The sequence below is a fragment of the Cryptomeria japonica genome, chromosome 3 (genome assembly GCF_030272615.1).
Source record: "Cryptomeria japonica chromosome 3, Sugi_1.0, whole genome shotgun sequence".
NCBI classification, from domain to species: Eukaryota; Viridiplantae; Streptophyta; class Pinopsida; order Cupressales; family Cupressaceae; genus Cryptomeria; species Cryptomeria japonica.
In genome coordinates, this window is record NC_081407.1 from 201,578,133 (window position 1) to 201,595,091 (window position 16,959).

General features: G+C 36.2%; 1 protein-coding gene across 1 annotated transcript in view; it reads left to right on the top strand.

Moving 5' to 3' along the window:
• The window catches only part of LOC131034231 (SWR1 complex subunit 6), a 62,423-nt gene extending 52,762 nt beyond the window's left edge, over positions 1-9,661 (top strand). Inside the window, exons 4-5 of the mRNA XM_057965638.2 lie at positions 8,331-8,440; positions 8,952-9,661. Coding sequence (XP_057821621.1) covers positions 8,331-8,440; positions 8,952-9,155 — 314 coding nt within the window. The 3' untranslated portion in view covers positions 9,156-9,661. The remainder of the gene's footprint in view (positions 1-8,330; positions 8,441-8,951) is intronic.
• The last annotated feature ends 7,298 nt before the right edge of the window (positions 9,662-16,959 follow it).

The window sequence follows — 16,959 nt, forward strand, 5'->3', positions numbered from 1 at the left end:
TCAGCAATTTCATCCTGTAATAAGTATAGAATGGAACTGCTATTAGAGTTGTTAATGTTTTTAATTAGTTTTTGGGTTTAATTTTTCTGCAATGTGCAAGCAACGGAAAATTATGTTGCAGGCCAACCGAAAATTAAACAAAACCACAGATCTGGGATTTCAAGGACAATACTGTATGTTGTATGAGTATGTAATGCCACTTGTTATGTACCTGAAAAGTACATAAAACAAATATGTAATGTACTTATATGTTGAAATTAGAAATATAATATATAAGCTAATAAGTGAGCATGGAGGATAAAATTATAGGATGTATATGAACACAGTGGCACATACAATAGGTTGCATTCCTTCAAATTGATAGTTCAAATTTGTAGGCAGTGACTGTTGATAACTAACAACAATTAATTAGGTATATAACAAAGATATAGCCTCGTGGATTATTGTACTTTATTAAATGGTATTGAATATTCTTACACGTAATCACTGTAATTTTATACACTAGGTTCATTAATCAGACTTATATCCTTTTATTTATGCCCTCGATTGTAATCAGATTTGTGACAAATAAGTTAACATTCAGTAAAATCAGAAAGTAAGTACTTAGTAGACAAACACACATATCCGGGGAAAACCTCCAAGGAGGAAAAACAGCATTAAAGACCCACAGGTCAGATTATATATTCTCCTCTTAAATGCCCAAATACAATACTTAGCTTCTCTGTCAGATCTGGTCCTTTTGTATAGCAGATCTGCACTTTCTAAGTTCTCCAAGTTTGTATAACACAGCCTATATCCTCTTGGACAAATTCGCACAATTCTGAATGAATTCACTTTCTCCCTTGTAAATTCGCCCTTTATTAGCAGAGCTGTTTTCGCCTTTGCTTGTTGAATGAATGAGTGAATATTGACTTGCAAAGGTCTCTTATTTATACACATTTTAATCCTTGATTGCAAGTCGGCCTCCTTTGGGTTTTGGCACCAATTTAATTAGGTGGCGTGCATTTAGGATTGGGCTGGGCATATATTAGAGTCACGTTACCCTAGGATAGGGCCCATACCTAAAAGGGGTTCGGACGTTGCCTTAAGGCAATCCGAACCCATACATAACCCTAGTTACAAACAACACTCCCTCTTAACTAGGGAGGAGGAGAATACATAATCTGAACCTTAAGTTCCATCTAGCACACAAGCATAGAATGGATCTAGCACACAAGCATAGAATTACATCTTCCACCTAGCACACAAGCATAGGATGGTTCTAGCACACAAGCATAGAAAGTGTAATACACCAGTGGGTCTTTAGACTCTTTACATTATTACAATTATCCATCTAGCACACAAGCATAGATTGGATGTAATTCATTCTTGCACACAAGCAAGGAATGATTCAAAGTGCTACAAATAGAGACACTGAGATTGAAGCTCCCTCTCAATCAGGGTTCTGTTTTCCATGACACCAAATCTGTCTCTGAAGTACTTGAACTTCACTCTGGATAAAGGTTTGGTGAGGATGTTAGCAATCTGTTCATCTGTGCTGATGTACTTTAGATGAATGGCGCCTCTTTGCACCATATCCCGAATGAAATGATAGTGTGTTTCCACATGTTTGGACCGATCATGAAACACAGGATTTACCGACATCTTTATACAACTTTGATTATCACAATGAATGGTGGTAGGACCACTAGTTTGACCAAATAGTCCAACAAGGAGCTTACGAAGCCACACTGCTTCTCTGGATGCAACAAATGCAGCAATGTACTCAGCTTCTACAGTGCTTAATGCTACCGAAGATTGCTTTCTACATGCCCAAGAGTGTTAATTTCAAGCAATCAGATGTTAAACTAACCCAATTAATTATAATCAGACTGTGAATAAACAGTAATAGTAATAAAACACAAGACACAAGACGCTAATACCCTGGGAAAACCTCCCTCTTGGAGGTGAAAAACCCAGCCTTAAATATGATATGTATTATCTCAATTGTAGGCAATTACAATATAGCAAACTTATCTCAGATTGCTGTCCAAACAGCAAGTTGACAAGGTAATGAAGGATGCAGCCCTAATCAACAGTAGATGACCAAAAGAGAGGATCAGCAGCATATGACAACAATAGGCTGGAGTAGAATTGCAGAAGATCTTGACAACTTCGCCCAACAATATCCTTGATTGAATTCGCACAAGTGAAGAGTTCGCTAAAGTGTAGGAGAGCAGATTGCATTTGCTAAGAATGATTGTATAAATGACTTCATCTTCAAGTGGATTATATACCATCCTTTTGGCGCTAAACATCCTCAAGTCGGTTTGCAAGATAAATAATTAATATTATACATTTTCCCACGTTAGGTATTGGGTCCAGCCCAATAGCCACCACGTTACAATTGAGCCCAGCCCAAAACATAGTTAATTGTTACATTTGGGTCTACCCTATCTACAAGTTACATTCAGTATAGGACCACAAGTTACATCGCCCAATTAGGGTCAGACCAAATTGCAAGTTACATTTATAGGGCCTGTCCTATCCACAAGTTACATTATAACAAGTCATAATTACAAGTTACATGTAATTGGGCCCAGCCCTAAGTTCAATTTACATAATAGATAATACATGTGTATTTTAATTGTCATTGACAACATTAAAATACAATAGATAGGTATCCGAGCTAGCTACTATTTCAACAAAGAGATCACTGCAGAGCCCAAGTTGAAGCAGATACCTGAAGTACTTTTTCTGTCCTTGACACTTCCTGCCCAATCTGAATCTGAGTAGCCTTCCAAGAGGATTGGGGTTTTCAGTGAATACTTCAGCCCATAGCCAATCGTGCCACGCAGGTATCTAAGAATGTGCTTGGCCGCAACCAGGTGAACAAGTTTAGGTAAGCTCATGAACTGACTGAGAGCATTCACAGCATAACCGATATCTGGCCTAGTATTGACTAGGTACATCAGGGATCCAATCAACTGCCTGTACTCAGATGGATCTGCAAAACCAGAGTTAGCTGCAGAAACACTTAACTTCTTTAAGTTAGATTCCATAGGAGTATGCATAGGTTTACAATCTATCATCCTAAATCTTTTCAAAATATCAATAGTATATTTTCCTTGACTTAGAAAAATTTCATTGGATCTTTGCCATACTTCTAACCCTAGGAAGTAATGCATTAAACCTAAGTCCTTCATTTCAAATTCTGAGGCTAATTCCTTCTTACATCTTATGATTAAGTTACTTTCACCAGTGAGAAATAAATCATCCACATACATAACTAAAATAAGCATCTCACCATTATAAACTTTCAAGTAAATATTAGCATCAACATCATTCTTGCAAAATCCTAAGCTTAGTAAGTACTTATCAATTCTTTCGAGGAGGCTGTTTGAGCCCATATAAGGCTTTCTTCAACCTGCAAACATGAGAATCTCTTTTATGGATTACATAACCTTCTGGTTGCTCAATATAGGCTTCCTCTTCAATAACTCCATTGAGGAAGGCTGTCTTAACGTCCATTTGGTGCAGCTCCCAATCTTTGGCTGCAACAATAGCTATTATAGATCTAATAGAAGTATATTTAGCAATAGGGGCAAAGGTTTCTTCATAATCTATTCCTTCTTTTTGAGAAAAGCCACGAGCTACAAACCTAGCTTTATATTTTTCAATACTACCATCAGCATTATGTTTAATTTTAAACAACCATTTAGAGGAAACAACAGACTTACCTTTGGGTCTGGGTACAATGTCCTAGACATCATTCTTGATGATAGACCCATACTCTTCATCCATGGCTAGTTTCCAAGCATGATGGGACATAGCTTCTTCGACATTGTGAGGTTCAGACTCAATGATATTGCACATCACAGAAATGTAGTTGGTGTGATTTTGGAATCTCTTGCAATCTCTAAAGGTTCCTCTGGGAGTAGCAAATCCTTTAGCATCTTGAATCGTGTTTCTAACCCAAAGTGGTCTCTTCTTGGGGACCACGATATCCTGAGGTATATCGGTAGAGTGCATAGGTTCTGATGGGTCATTCTGAACTTCCTGATTTGGAAGGTCAGTAGACTCCTCCTGAGACTCAGGGTTAGCATTAACTATTGAATCTTGATTTTCAATCATCATATCATTATTGATGGTTAATGAACCTTTAGATCTTTTGAAAGCAATATCTTCTTCAAAAGTTACATCTCTGCTTCCCTCAACATACCTTTGACCTGGAATGTAGATCCTGAAGGCTTTGGAAGATTCGCTGTAACCCACTAAGATGCCTTTCTTTCCAGATGGATCCAATTTGGTTCGTTTTTCTTTAGGCACATGAACATACACCGGGCTCCCGAGAATCCTTAAGTGACTGATATCAGGTTTGATTCCTGTAAAGGCTTCTTCAGGAGTCACATCCTTTAGGGTGCGATGAGGACATCTATTCTGAATGTAAACTGCTGTTTTGGATGCTTCCGTCCATAGAAAAGGTTGAAGGTCTTGATCATGGATCATGGCCCTTGCAGCTTCAACAATGGTCCTGTTCTTTCTTTTAGCAACTCCATTTTGTTGAGGATTGTAGGGAACGCAAAACTCCCTCTTAATTCCTGCTTTAACACAAAAGTCATAGAAACTACCTGAGGTGTATTTACCTCCATTGTCAGACCTCAAACATTTAATTCGATTTCCTGTAGTATTTTCAACTAAGGCTTTGAATTCTTTAAATCTGTTTAGGACTTCTTTAGACTCTTTAGATTTAAGAAAATAGATCCATGTTTTCCTAGAAAAATCATCTATAAAGATAACATAATATAGGAAACCGCTAGGAGATGGTACAGACATAGGACCACATAAATCTGAATGAATAAGTTCTAACCTTTCTTTAGCCCTACTATCACTTTTATGAAAGGGATTCTTTATATTTTTACCCATTGCACAACCTTTACAAGCATCATCATGAGATACATTGAGTTTAGGCGTACCTTTAACCATCTTACCGAGAGTGGGAAGAGCTTGGAAGTGTAAGTGACCCAATCTTTTATGCCATAGTTCGCAAGATTCAGGGGTCTCATGAATGAGAGCTTGAATTGGGTTAGCTGCAAGCTTATATAAACTATCACATCTATTTCCAATAATACGGGCAGATTTGAAATTAGATTTCTTAGGCCAAGCGAGTACTTTCCCTTCAGAAAATGCTATTTGCAAACCCTTATCTTCTAAGGCAGAAATGGAAATCAGATTTTGTTTAATACTAGGTACAAAGAGAATATCACAGAGTTGTAAGGAAATACCAAAATCTAGATTTAAAGAGCTAGTGCCAGAACCTTTTACCGAGTATCGAGCATCATCACCGATTACTACATGAAGGTTGGTGTCTTTTTCAATCAGATTTGAGAGATGCTCACAAAATCCTGAGATGTGTCTGGAGGCACCACTGTCAAGTATCCACGTATTGCTATCCGTAGGAACATTGCTGGATAGAGCAGAGATAAGAAGATAATCTTCACTTTGTTCAACAACTTCATTTAAGTTGGCTTCCCTTTCCTTTGGGTCATTCTGACAATCTCTGGCATAGTGACCATACTTATCACGTCTGAAGCAACGAATGTGAGAGGAATCTCTTCGACTTTTTCCTTGGATCATAGGATGAGGATCTAAAATCTTTGCTTCTCTTTTCTTTCTTCCAATGTCCACCTTTCCTAGATTTAGCCAAGAGAACATGATTATCTTTGTGAGAGTTCTTGAGTTTTCCTCTTACCTCAATTCGAGATTCTTCTTCGATGCAATCAGATTGAAGACGTTCAAAGTTGGGATGATCGGCTCTTCCACCAATGCTACGAATGAATGGTTCCCATTCATCAGGTAGACCATTTAATGCAATCATAACAAGATCTTTATCCGAGATTTGGCAATCAAGAGTGCTTAGCTTATCCTTTAGTTCATTAATCTTCATGAAGTAGGCTATGATTGAGTCTTCTTCTTTCATTTTCATGTGAAGAAGCTGCTGTCTTAGAGCAAGAGCCCTGCTGAGGTTGTTGACCTCATACATCCCTTCCAAGTACTTGATCATTTCCTTGGCAGATACGAACTTTGATATGACAGTGACAAGATGATTCTTGACAGACTCAATTATGATCCTTCTAGCCTTGAGGGAATCTTTCTTGAACTGTTTCAGCTCTTCAGCATCTTCCGGAGGAGACAGACTTTCTTCTTCTACAAATTTCAGCAGATCATTCTCTTCAAGGATCAATAGAATACGGACTTTCCAAGCAGCAAAATCAATGGCTCTCTCAAGTCTATCTTCAGCCTTCAAACCTGACATTTTAATCTGAAAACAAACAGTAGCTATATGCAACAATTGATTTGCTAAAATCAGAAGTTAGTGAAACCTTAGCTCTGATACCATGTAATTTTATACACTAGGTTCATTAATTAGACTTATATCCTTTTATTTATGCCCTAGATTGTAATCAGATTTGTGACAAATAAGTTAACATTCAGTAAAATCAGAAAGCAAGTACTCAGTATACAAACACGCATACCCTGGGAAAACCTCCAAGGAGGAAAAACCCAGCATTAAAGACCCACAGGTCAGATTATATATTCTCCTCTTAAATGCACAAATACAATACTTAGCTTCTCTGTCAGATCTAGTCCTTTTGTATAGCAGATCTGCACTTTCTAAGTTCTCCAAGTTTGTATAACACAGCCTATATCCTCTTGGACAAATTCGCACAATTCTGAATGAATTCGCTTCCTCCCTTGTAAATTCGCCCTTTATTAGCAGAGCTGTTTTCGCCTTTGCTTGTTGAATGAATGAGTGAATATTGACTTGCAAATGTCTCTTATTTATACACATTTTAATCCTTGATTGCAAGTCGGCGTCCTTTGCGTTTTGGCGCCAATTTAATTAGGTGGCGTGTATTTAGGATTGGGCTGGGCATATATTAGAGTCACGTTACCCTAGGATAGGGCTCGGACCTAAAAGGGGTTTGGATGTTGCCTTAAGGCAATCCGAACCCATACATAACCCTAGTTACAAACAACAATCACATGGGGCAGTGTATATACTTAATTTTTCTATGCAAGCCAATTTGTTACAACACTCTATACACAAGATCCCTTCATATTCTCTCTCCATGGCCAATTGCATTGATATTAGCTTGGTGGAATGTACACCTTTGAAACTTAATGCAATTGGACTTGCGAGACACAATGTTTTCACAGTCCATAATATCGATGAAGAGTGCTTCTAGATATATCTGTGCAGAGATTTTAGCATCAATGTTTTGGATCACACTCTGTGATTCATTTGGACTTATCAAAGGGAACTCCTATAGGAATTTTTTAAGTCACAAATACTGATACATGGAGGCAATTATCTTTCTCACCCAGTTAAGACTTGAGTAATCTGGAGTGCTTTTGTTCCTTTGATGGATAGAGGCCTCTATCACTTGAGCCTTTTTTTGTTTCCCTGGAACGAGTTCTACCCTTCTTGTATGTCTAACAGCTCCTTAAGAGAATCATGCCCTTACTGTGTGTGGCTGCCTAGGTCTTCTTATTACATCTTTTTCTGATATTGTCATTATTTTGTCTCCATCTTTCTGCTAAAAATTGAAGCTAAACAATTGCATAAATGTCGTAAAAAATACTGCTTCTGGTTGAGGACTATTTTCTATTTCAATGATTTTTAATCCATCTGTAATTAGTAGCAGCTTGTTCTGCCTCCTAATGGTTGATTCTTTTCTAACGTTTTCCCCTAGAAAGACAACTAAAAGTATTTAGGATTGAAATCATAAAACTGACTTATGAGTATATCAAATAAATCCTTGCTTACAATGTTATCGTTCTCTTGAATGATTTGAACTGTCTTCAAACTGAATTGTTTTTAGTTTGCTAGCTTTTTAATATTTAATTTTATGACAAAGATGGCAGAAGTCATAAGAATTTTAGCTTTCAAGGAAACTCATAGATTTTAACTTTAAGGTCTTTTATTATTTAATAATGGTTTTTGAGACTTTCTATTTGTGAAATTGATTGCTGAAAGAAAATTATCTTTAGTGTAGAGCTCTTTCATCCTCCCTCAACTCTGTTCATCGAATAAGGCTATACGAGATGCAGAATTATTGTTAAACCAATCTCTATTTAGAAACATATTATTCTACTTAAGATAAAATATCAGTTTCATTGTAAGAAGTTTAATCTATATGCTATCCTCATGTAACTTGACACTATCATTATATTATTTTTTGTTTACTGTTCTGAACAGTCAGTAAGGGTCTTTTCAAAGATCGTAACAAACATTATAGGCACTTTTTTACTGTTTGCTGTTTGACAATGTAGTGCTGATTTTGCAGTTTTTACCCAAAAAAAGCATTCAAGAAGCTCAAAGCGTAAAACAAGGCAAGCTAAAGCTGTGGAGAATGCAAAGAAGGCACCACAGACTTTTATGGAGTTATTACAAGAGGTCGGAAGCAAGATTTGTTCCTTTTCTAGTATCAAAACTTATCTCCAGTCTCACTGTTTCTCTGTTAACTTTCCAACTCTCTGAAGGAAGATAAAAAGTGCATACATGTTGGATATCCGAGTTATGATAGAGAAGGCTTATTACAGTACATGAAGCCCTAAGGTTTAACATTGGATCAGAGCTTTGAGCGCTTAAGTGTTGCTCAATGGGGATGTTGAACAAAATGAGTCACACACTAACTGTAATAAGAAGCTTACCAAAAGCTTGACCATAAAGGCAATTGGTAACTCAGTAATAGAGCATCCCAACATGTAGAGGGACAGATACAAGCAAAAGAGTTTGAGTTGGTTACATCAACATAATACTAATACTAAAGTATACTATTAGATCTTCTAATTCTAGGATAACCATACTATGCCCACATTTCAATATCATATGTTAACAAACCAAATTCCTACAGGTATAAACTAATTCCAATGCCTAATTTAATTTTCTGTTTTTGTTATTCTAGGCAAATTTGGAAGCTACACCTCCCCACGTACCAACATATTTGAGAGCTGCTGTAGGTCCTCCCAGCTCCACAGCTCGGCGGCATTTCTGCAGTGTTTGTGGCTATATAGCTCCTTACAGCTGTGTGCAGTGTTCATCTCGATTTTGCTCAGTCCGATGCCAAAGAATACATTCAGATACACGTTGCTTGAAGTTTGTTGCTTGATACACAATTTACAAGTTTTTGAAGTTGCAATAGGTGATATCAGTTCCTGTAAACAAAAAAGCATGTAGTACATGTCTCTTAAGAACTGGAATAAATAGTATCTTTTCCAAGGATCATTTGCAATCAAGAGAACCTGAAGACTTGTGCTCCCCAAGATTATATCTAAAAGATGAAAAGTGCAAAGATTCTTTTTCCAGCCTGAAGAAATTCCTAATTTTTTGTATGTAGATTATACATTCAGAGTCATGATAGAAAAGTGGACATATTCTTGTTTAAACATTTTAGCACTAGGAGCTGCAAGTTTTGGTGTTTTTAGTTTGCAGTTAGAGATACAGATGGTGAACAATATGTTTGTCAAACATGTGTAGTGCATGCTTATGGAGCATCATCTTGCAATGCCTATGTAATCCTTCACTTTGTACTTGTGTGCAAGTCTGTACATTGAAATCACTTGTTCTTATTGTGTAACCCACATTATTGAATATAATCTTGAGGTTTATTAATTATTTGGATTTTCTTGACCCACACCTGACCTGGATATGTGTACTTTAGGATAGCAATGGTACAAGGCTGGCGTACTTTACTCAAGTATGTGAATTTGATGATGGGTCATCGTGTTGGGCTATATGTATCGATCTCAATGATAAGTAATGATAGAGCATAGTTGAAAAGTTTATAAATAGTCAGGCAGCATAGATTTGAGAGGTTAGTTTGGGGAAGAGTTGAACAGCAAGCCAGTTTGTCACTAAAGTCAAATATATGTTAGACACATTGAGGCATAATGGCAAAATTCAAAATGAGTAACAGATTTTACCTTTTTTCAAAACATTGTGTTCAAAGACTAGTGTCTTTGCAACGGGTATTGGGTGAATTAAACCAAAGGATTTTATTATAATAAAAGATAGTGGTGTAGTTAATCATATATATTAAAGCAGAGGATTTTATTATAATAAAAGATAGTGGTTTAGTTAAATATATAGAAAGACTTTGCAAGTGAGCAAGATGTTGAGATAATCTGAGAGTCCTTGTCTCACACCTCATACCTCGATGATTATAACGATAGGGGGAAATGATATTGGTCATCAGGTGACCAACAACTGGTTAACGCCAAAGTTTGCTCCCTGTAATTCATTTTATAGTTTAGGGGAGACACAGATTTTATTATCTCAATCTGTGGTTTACTGAACCATCACTTATATTTGATTGAGCATTAATTCTAGTTCTAATTACTTCCTCATCCAGGATCTGAAGCTTTGTTTGCTCAAGAATACATTTTTGATAACTTTCCTTAGGCATGATACAGATACACAAAAAAGTAGTGTATTATGAAGTAGCTCCAACTTCATGGCCTCATTAATAATCCTGTTAAGTAGTTTGAGGGACCATAAAATTTGGGTAAAGAGCTTGTTGCCTCTCTACTATAAACAAATCTACTTATTCTAATGTGGGGCAAGCATCTTATCTTTCTGCAAGTAATCTTTTTGTAATTCTATATGTACTTGAGGAAAATCACAGATAGAAAATACACAAAAACAAATGATACTTTTATCTTCTAAGGTCCTCTAGAGTTGATCCAATTACATAATTCAGCTAGGATGTTCCACCCTAGTTTTTGATCACGAGAATTCTCATTCGTGACTTTTTGGTTCCTTATGTACATATTTTCTATACTTGTTTATAATGAATAAACTTCAATTGCATTTGATGAACTCTTCCGAATTTTTGTGGTTTGATAATAGACGTAATCAGGAAAATCTCCTCTGCTATGGCAGACCCGGAAGGGCAGTCAGACTGTTAAAGTTTTTTGTAATTATGCAACTTTTTCTTTAATATCAAATTTTTTGGCTTTGCCGTTTGGTGAAAAAAAAACAAACTTCAATTGCATTGTCTTCATCGTGGGTTACTTGCTAGTTTATTGTGTTATCTTCTGCACCACAATCTTGGGTCTCACAATGCAAATCATTGGTGTCAAAGTTTGTAACTATATCATCATCATGCCATCTCTTATTGATAAATAAAATTGATATTTTGCAAAAAATGCATGTATATATATTTTCTAAAGCACGAGAAGAAAACACTTGTATATTTTGTCCCTCAACTATTGCAAGATGCACTTTGGTTAGAGAAGGAAGGCCTCAATCTTTTCATGGAGAAGATAGCAGATCTTATAGTGTTTTTAGTTAGATAAGCAACAAACCAGGGTGCTGATCCTTAACTACTAAGGGTCCAAGGGCTGAGAAACACATGCCATAACATGACACTTACAACACAAGTAAAACGTCAAACAGCCCACATCAAGAGTGGGTTGAACTTACACTCATAACTTGAGTATGAGTTTGGAAAGAGGAAGACGACCTTTTCTCTATGGACTAACAATAGTTCAAACAACATTGTAGCAATAGGGGAAACCTCCACGCAGGGCCTATCGATACATGGAGAGGGTGTTGAAGGGCAATGAGGCGAAAGGTGCAGAACAAAAACAATAGGCAGAATAGAATTGTAAAAACAACATTTGAACTCGTGGTTGCACTAAAGACTAAAAGTGCACCCGTGATAGACGACACATTGATGATAGAAGACACAATAGGAAACACAACATGAGAGCGACAACGAGGAGGTTTTGAAGGCAGCACAATTTGCACAGTAGGGGCAAAGGTTCTACCAATGAGGGTGCATGAATTTGCACTGTAAGCAAAAGACACAACATCATCCTCAAAGGAGTCACTTGACGAATTAGAAACATAGTCAATTAAACAAATCACGTGGAAGTTAAAACATGACATAATTACTATAAGGTAGAACCAAGGTGAATTAATGTGGAGTGAGAGTTTTCACCATGAAATAATAAATTACCAACATTGTGCCACATTTTGACTAGGAAAGGTGATGCTCACACCATGACAAATGTGCACTTGGCAAGCTCATTTTCTTTGTGGCTTTTTGATTCATCAATAAATTCATTTAACAGATTTGAGAAATGCATCAAAGGCATTAGTTATAGGGTATTAAATAAAACGGCCGAGGTTAAAGCAATAGATGGCCGAGGCATTATGAACCTTGTTTGAGTGGAGATGAGACTTGGGAATATTCATTTTGGATAAACTTAATCTTACAAAGTTAGAGAGGTTTTTCGCACATACCTTTCCACTTCAAGTAACAAAGATGATTCCATAGAACAATATGCTTCATGCAATATGTGTGTTTCTTTTTGTGTTAGGTACTCAACATAGCAACTCTTCAACAATATTGGAAGGGTAGGAGCATGTTAGCAACACTCTATACAATGACCAACCAAAGAAAAACAAGTCTCTCAATAGGCCTCCATCTTAAATTTGAGGTTTTCACATTCCATTAGTATGATTGTAATTGCTTCTAGAAATAGTTGCATTTGTTTTGTTTGCATCAACGTTTTAGATCATACTTTTTGATTTGTCATTATGATGAAAGAAGAAAGAACACAAATAGTAACTCTCAACGTTTTAGATCACACTTTTTGATTTGTCATTATGATGAAAGAAGAAAGAACACAAATAGTAACTCTCCATGTGACAAAAACTCATGACAGTACACAAATATCTCAATTTAATTAAACTACATGTTCAATAAATACTAGAATGCACATCTTATTAATACAAGAGCATATGGATATGCAAGCAATATTGCATCACTAGAAACAAGATAAAGTAGGTTTTGACAACTTCAGACTTCATATGTAGCTTTTGAACATTCTTAGAAGTGTTTTGAGGTGAATTAATATTCTAGATGACTTCAGTAACAAATGAAATCATAGATTCATCTTTTGCAACAACATGAATCCAATTTTGCAACATCTAACATCTTTTGTAGTAACACGGTTTTAATTCCTCAATTTGTTGTTCACTTTGTCAACTTAAACATACGTGTGACTTCATCAACATTTGGTTGAGTCACTTTGTCAATATCAATTGGTGTGACTTCAACAACAAATGGCTTCATCAACAACTATTATATCTATTAGCAAGAACCTAAGATGACTTTAATAACAACTATGGCTTCAATAAGGGGGAAATCCCATGTTGCTGTTGTGATGGAAAAATCTTTTGCTATTGCTGTTGTTCCTGGTCATACTTTTGTAGGTTCACCTATTGTTCTTGGCCTCGCTTTTGTTGTTTTGTAGCCTAGCGACGTTGTTCCATTTTTGGAGGTTGTTGGTTGTGCCCTAGTGATGACAAATTTCCTATTGCTTAGTTTTGGTGACTACCATATTGTGGCTCCACAATCGTTACGTGTGGATTCCTTTGGTCTTGATATCTCTACTAACACCTTCTCTCCCTTGCTCAGTGGAAAAACATATTGTGGCTCCACAATCGTTATGTGTGGGTTCCTTTGGTCTTGATATCTCTACTAACACCTTCTCTCCCTTGCTTAGTGGAAAAACATGTGCAAAAGTCGCTAGATTTGATGGAGGTCCGCACCTCTAGTTAAAACTTGCTTGCCCTTATGAGCGGGCTAAACTCTTGCCATGTTCTCCATCCTCCCCAATTGTTATTTGTGGTCAGGTGGTAAATATTGAATGCTAAATGCCAAACTCTCATTTGCAAATTGAATGGCTTTCCCTTCCAAAACTAAACAAATGGGATTTGGATTTTTGGAGGCCCCTTATCGAGGGCAAGATTGGACTCTATCCATGTGCTAGAGGTTTTTTTTAATGGCTTCCAATTGAGTGATGATAGGTTGTGGGTGCTAGGTGGGGTTTGGTTGTGGGAAAAACACGTGCTCTCTCTCTCTCAAGCCATGATTTCCTTCCTTCAACCCTATTACAAAATCCTTAAGCATTTTTCCTATCTGGGCTAGACTTCTCAATCTCCTCTAGTTTTGGGGAGATTTCTTGTTTTAAATCTATTAGCAATTTTCTTGGTCATTTTTTGTAGAAAGATGCGACATTGTTAAACTATGACCATATTACTTTTCCTCACATTCTTATGGATATTGACACCTCTAAATCATAGGGATACCATTCTGCTTGTTAGGGATAGATCATGGACTCGATCACTTGACTATGAGGTATATCCCCTTTTGTTGCAAGAGATGCTTTGCTATTGGAAGCCTAGCTTTGAATTGCCCTAGCTCTTGTCACAAGAAAGGTGAGGTAACTTGGTGGAAAAATGCTCACCTTAAGCATGTAATCGTTGGTGATTTTATCGATTTAGAGGATGAGATATTGAAGGTGGACTTGGCCATGGGGGCTACTACAACTTTAGTGACTTGTTATGAGTTGTCTTCTCAAGACTATTTCAGTTGATGCACCTATGGACCCTTTAGTGCTAAGAGCGGATTCTATAGATCATGCCTTATTGGTTGCTTTGGTAAAACATACTGGTCCTATGTCTTTGTTGTTGGGGACAATGGAGGCTAACCCTCCCCCCTTCACTTGTTCTGGACCTTTGGAGGATGATTTTTTATGTAAGATTGTTCAAAGAAGTTAAGGTCTTCCTAGACATGCTTGTACCTCCCACATCCAAGTTAAGGGTGCTCAAAGTGTTAGAAAGGGATCATGGGGTGGTGTATTGACCATAATTGTTTATTGTGTTGCAACTTGGCTGCATTTGTTGTTTGGGATGTGTGACAACTAGGTTGTTTTATGGTAGCTTATCTTTTTGGCTATATTTTTGTTGTTTTCAACCTTTGGGTTGGTTGCCTTGTATTGTATAGGGTTTCATGGCCCCTTAAAACATGTGTTACCCATATATTAAAAATCTTTGACTTCAACAAGAAGGTACTTCAACATCATCTATTATATTTGTTAACATATGGAATGGCTTTGTTTATTATTAGAGTAAAACTAGTTTTGAAGGGACCAGAAACCCTTAACAAAAAAAGAAAGCCAACACCAAGAGAAATAACCAAATGACAGTCAAAAAGTTGATGGAATGGCTTTGCTAATAAGGCACATGGAAGAAGTTGATGGAATTATTGGGGCAATTATTATTGCCTTTGACAATATAATTGATAACAATTGATGGCTAAAAATCCTCATCATGCTTGGGTTTGATGTTGACGTGGTAGTGATTATGTATTTCAAATTCATTTTTGTAGTATCCTCCTTGACTGGCAGTTGTTTACTTGCTTGGTCATGAAATTTCTTTACATTTGGTGTTAGTTTGACTTTGTTGAGGTGGTGATTATTTTTGCCTTTCTAGTAACCAGCTTGTTTGGGCCATGATACTTCTTTTTGCTACTATGCTGGCTATACTTTTTCCTCTATCTAATTGGCTAGTTCATTTTGTCATGCATTTTGTTTCCTTATCTTGTCAATTGGCATTCTTTAGTTTGTGGTATGTGTTTTCTCTCCTATGGCATGGTGACTATGTAGAAACATTTTGGGCATATGCCCTATCAATAATATAATATATTGGTGGTTGTATGGGTTTTGTGTTAATTGTTATGTAGTTGGATGGTTTTTCTATGTAGACTAAATTACACATTTGATAATGAAGGGCTAGGAAATGGTTTGTGGTTATTGTTACAACTCCATTGATAAATGAAAATATTGATCTCTTTAGTGTAGTAGTGAATACATAAAGAGGAAAAAATTGTTCTCTCAAAAGGAGATGAAGAGAGTGGTGGAAAGGAGAGAGACTAGGTCAAGGAAAGAATATAGAGCTTGTGAGAGATAGTCTAGCGTTTGTCCCTTGAATGGGCTTGCAATTAGAGGTCTTGCACATATTTGAGAGGAATATATAGTTGGGATGCATTTATATGTCTAGGACTTGGGCAACATTGTAGTTGTGGGTTGTACTACTTTTGTAAGCCATAGTTGGTAGGGAATGTGATATTGTTTGTAGATAGTGAGCTAGGTTTATTTTAACCTATTGTAGTTTGTTAGGGTAGAGATTATTTTTAAATTAACAAAATAGTAATATTTTGGCTTCTACATGGCATTTGTGTTTGTGAGTAAATTTGTAGGTTGGTGAGTAGGGTAGTTCTTCATTGGACCCCCTTGCCTAGATTGCATCAATTAATTGAATGACCTATGCAAAAAAATCATTGACAAATGTCCACTGATTGCACCTTGACTTCAGGTAGCAATTGTAAACATAAAGGTAATGCTTAAGACTCAACATTGGGATCTTTATTGTTTTGGTCTTCATGCAAGAATAAGCCATTTCAAGTCTACTTCTTAGTGCCTGTATATGGGTGTGTGTAGGATCATGGGGGTCCAATCTAGGCCCGTAAGTGGCAATAAAAATTCAAAAAATAAGTTGTGCAACTTGACATAAAATTTGAATAGGTTATTAACATAATTTGAAAAATATGTAAGAACAAAATTTGTAGCAAATTGATTCTAGTTTCTAAGCCACTAGTTTTTTGGAAAAATCTAAATCTATTTGGTAAAAATTTGAAATTTCAATGTAATAATACTAAAATTTTAGGGAGTAAATAAAAAGAAGGCATGTTTGCAGAACCTAAGTATAAACAAAACATAATATTTTTTTTTCTAAAACTTTCAATATAAGTAGAGGACACATGCCCAAATGTGCCATATTTTTTCTTTGTATTTTTTTGGTAACTATATAATTAGTTTATGATTTTTTCAAAAGTTTTAATCCTATAGTAGACGAAGCATAGAATGTGGAGCATTTTTCAAATTTGGAAAATGTGTAACTGTTTTAAAGTTACAAATGTTTTTCAATCAGCCTATCAATTAGGACTATGGTCATAATGTATGTAGAAAATCAATAATAATTATTTATTAAATTCAAAATAAGGCAAAATTTATATTGGTAGAAAGTTAACAGTTTTATTAATAAACCCTTTTTGTTTC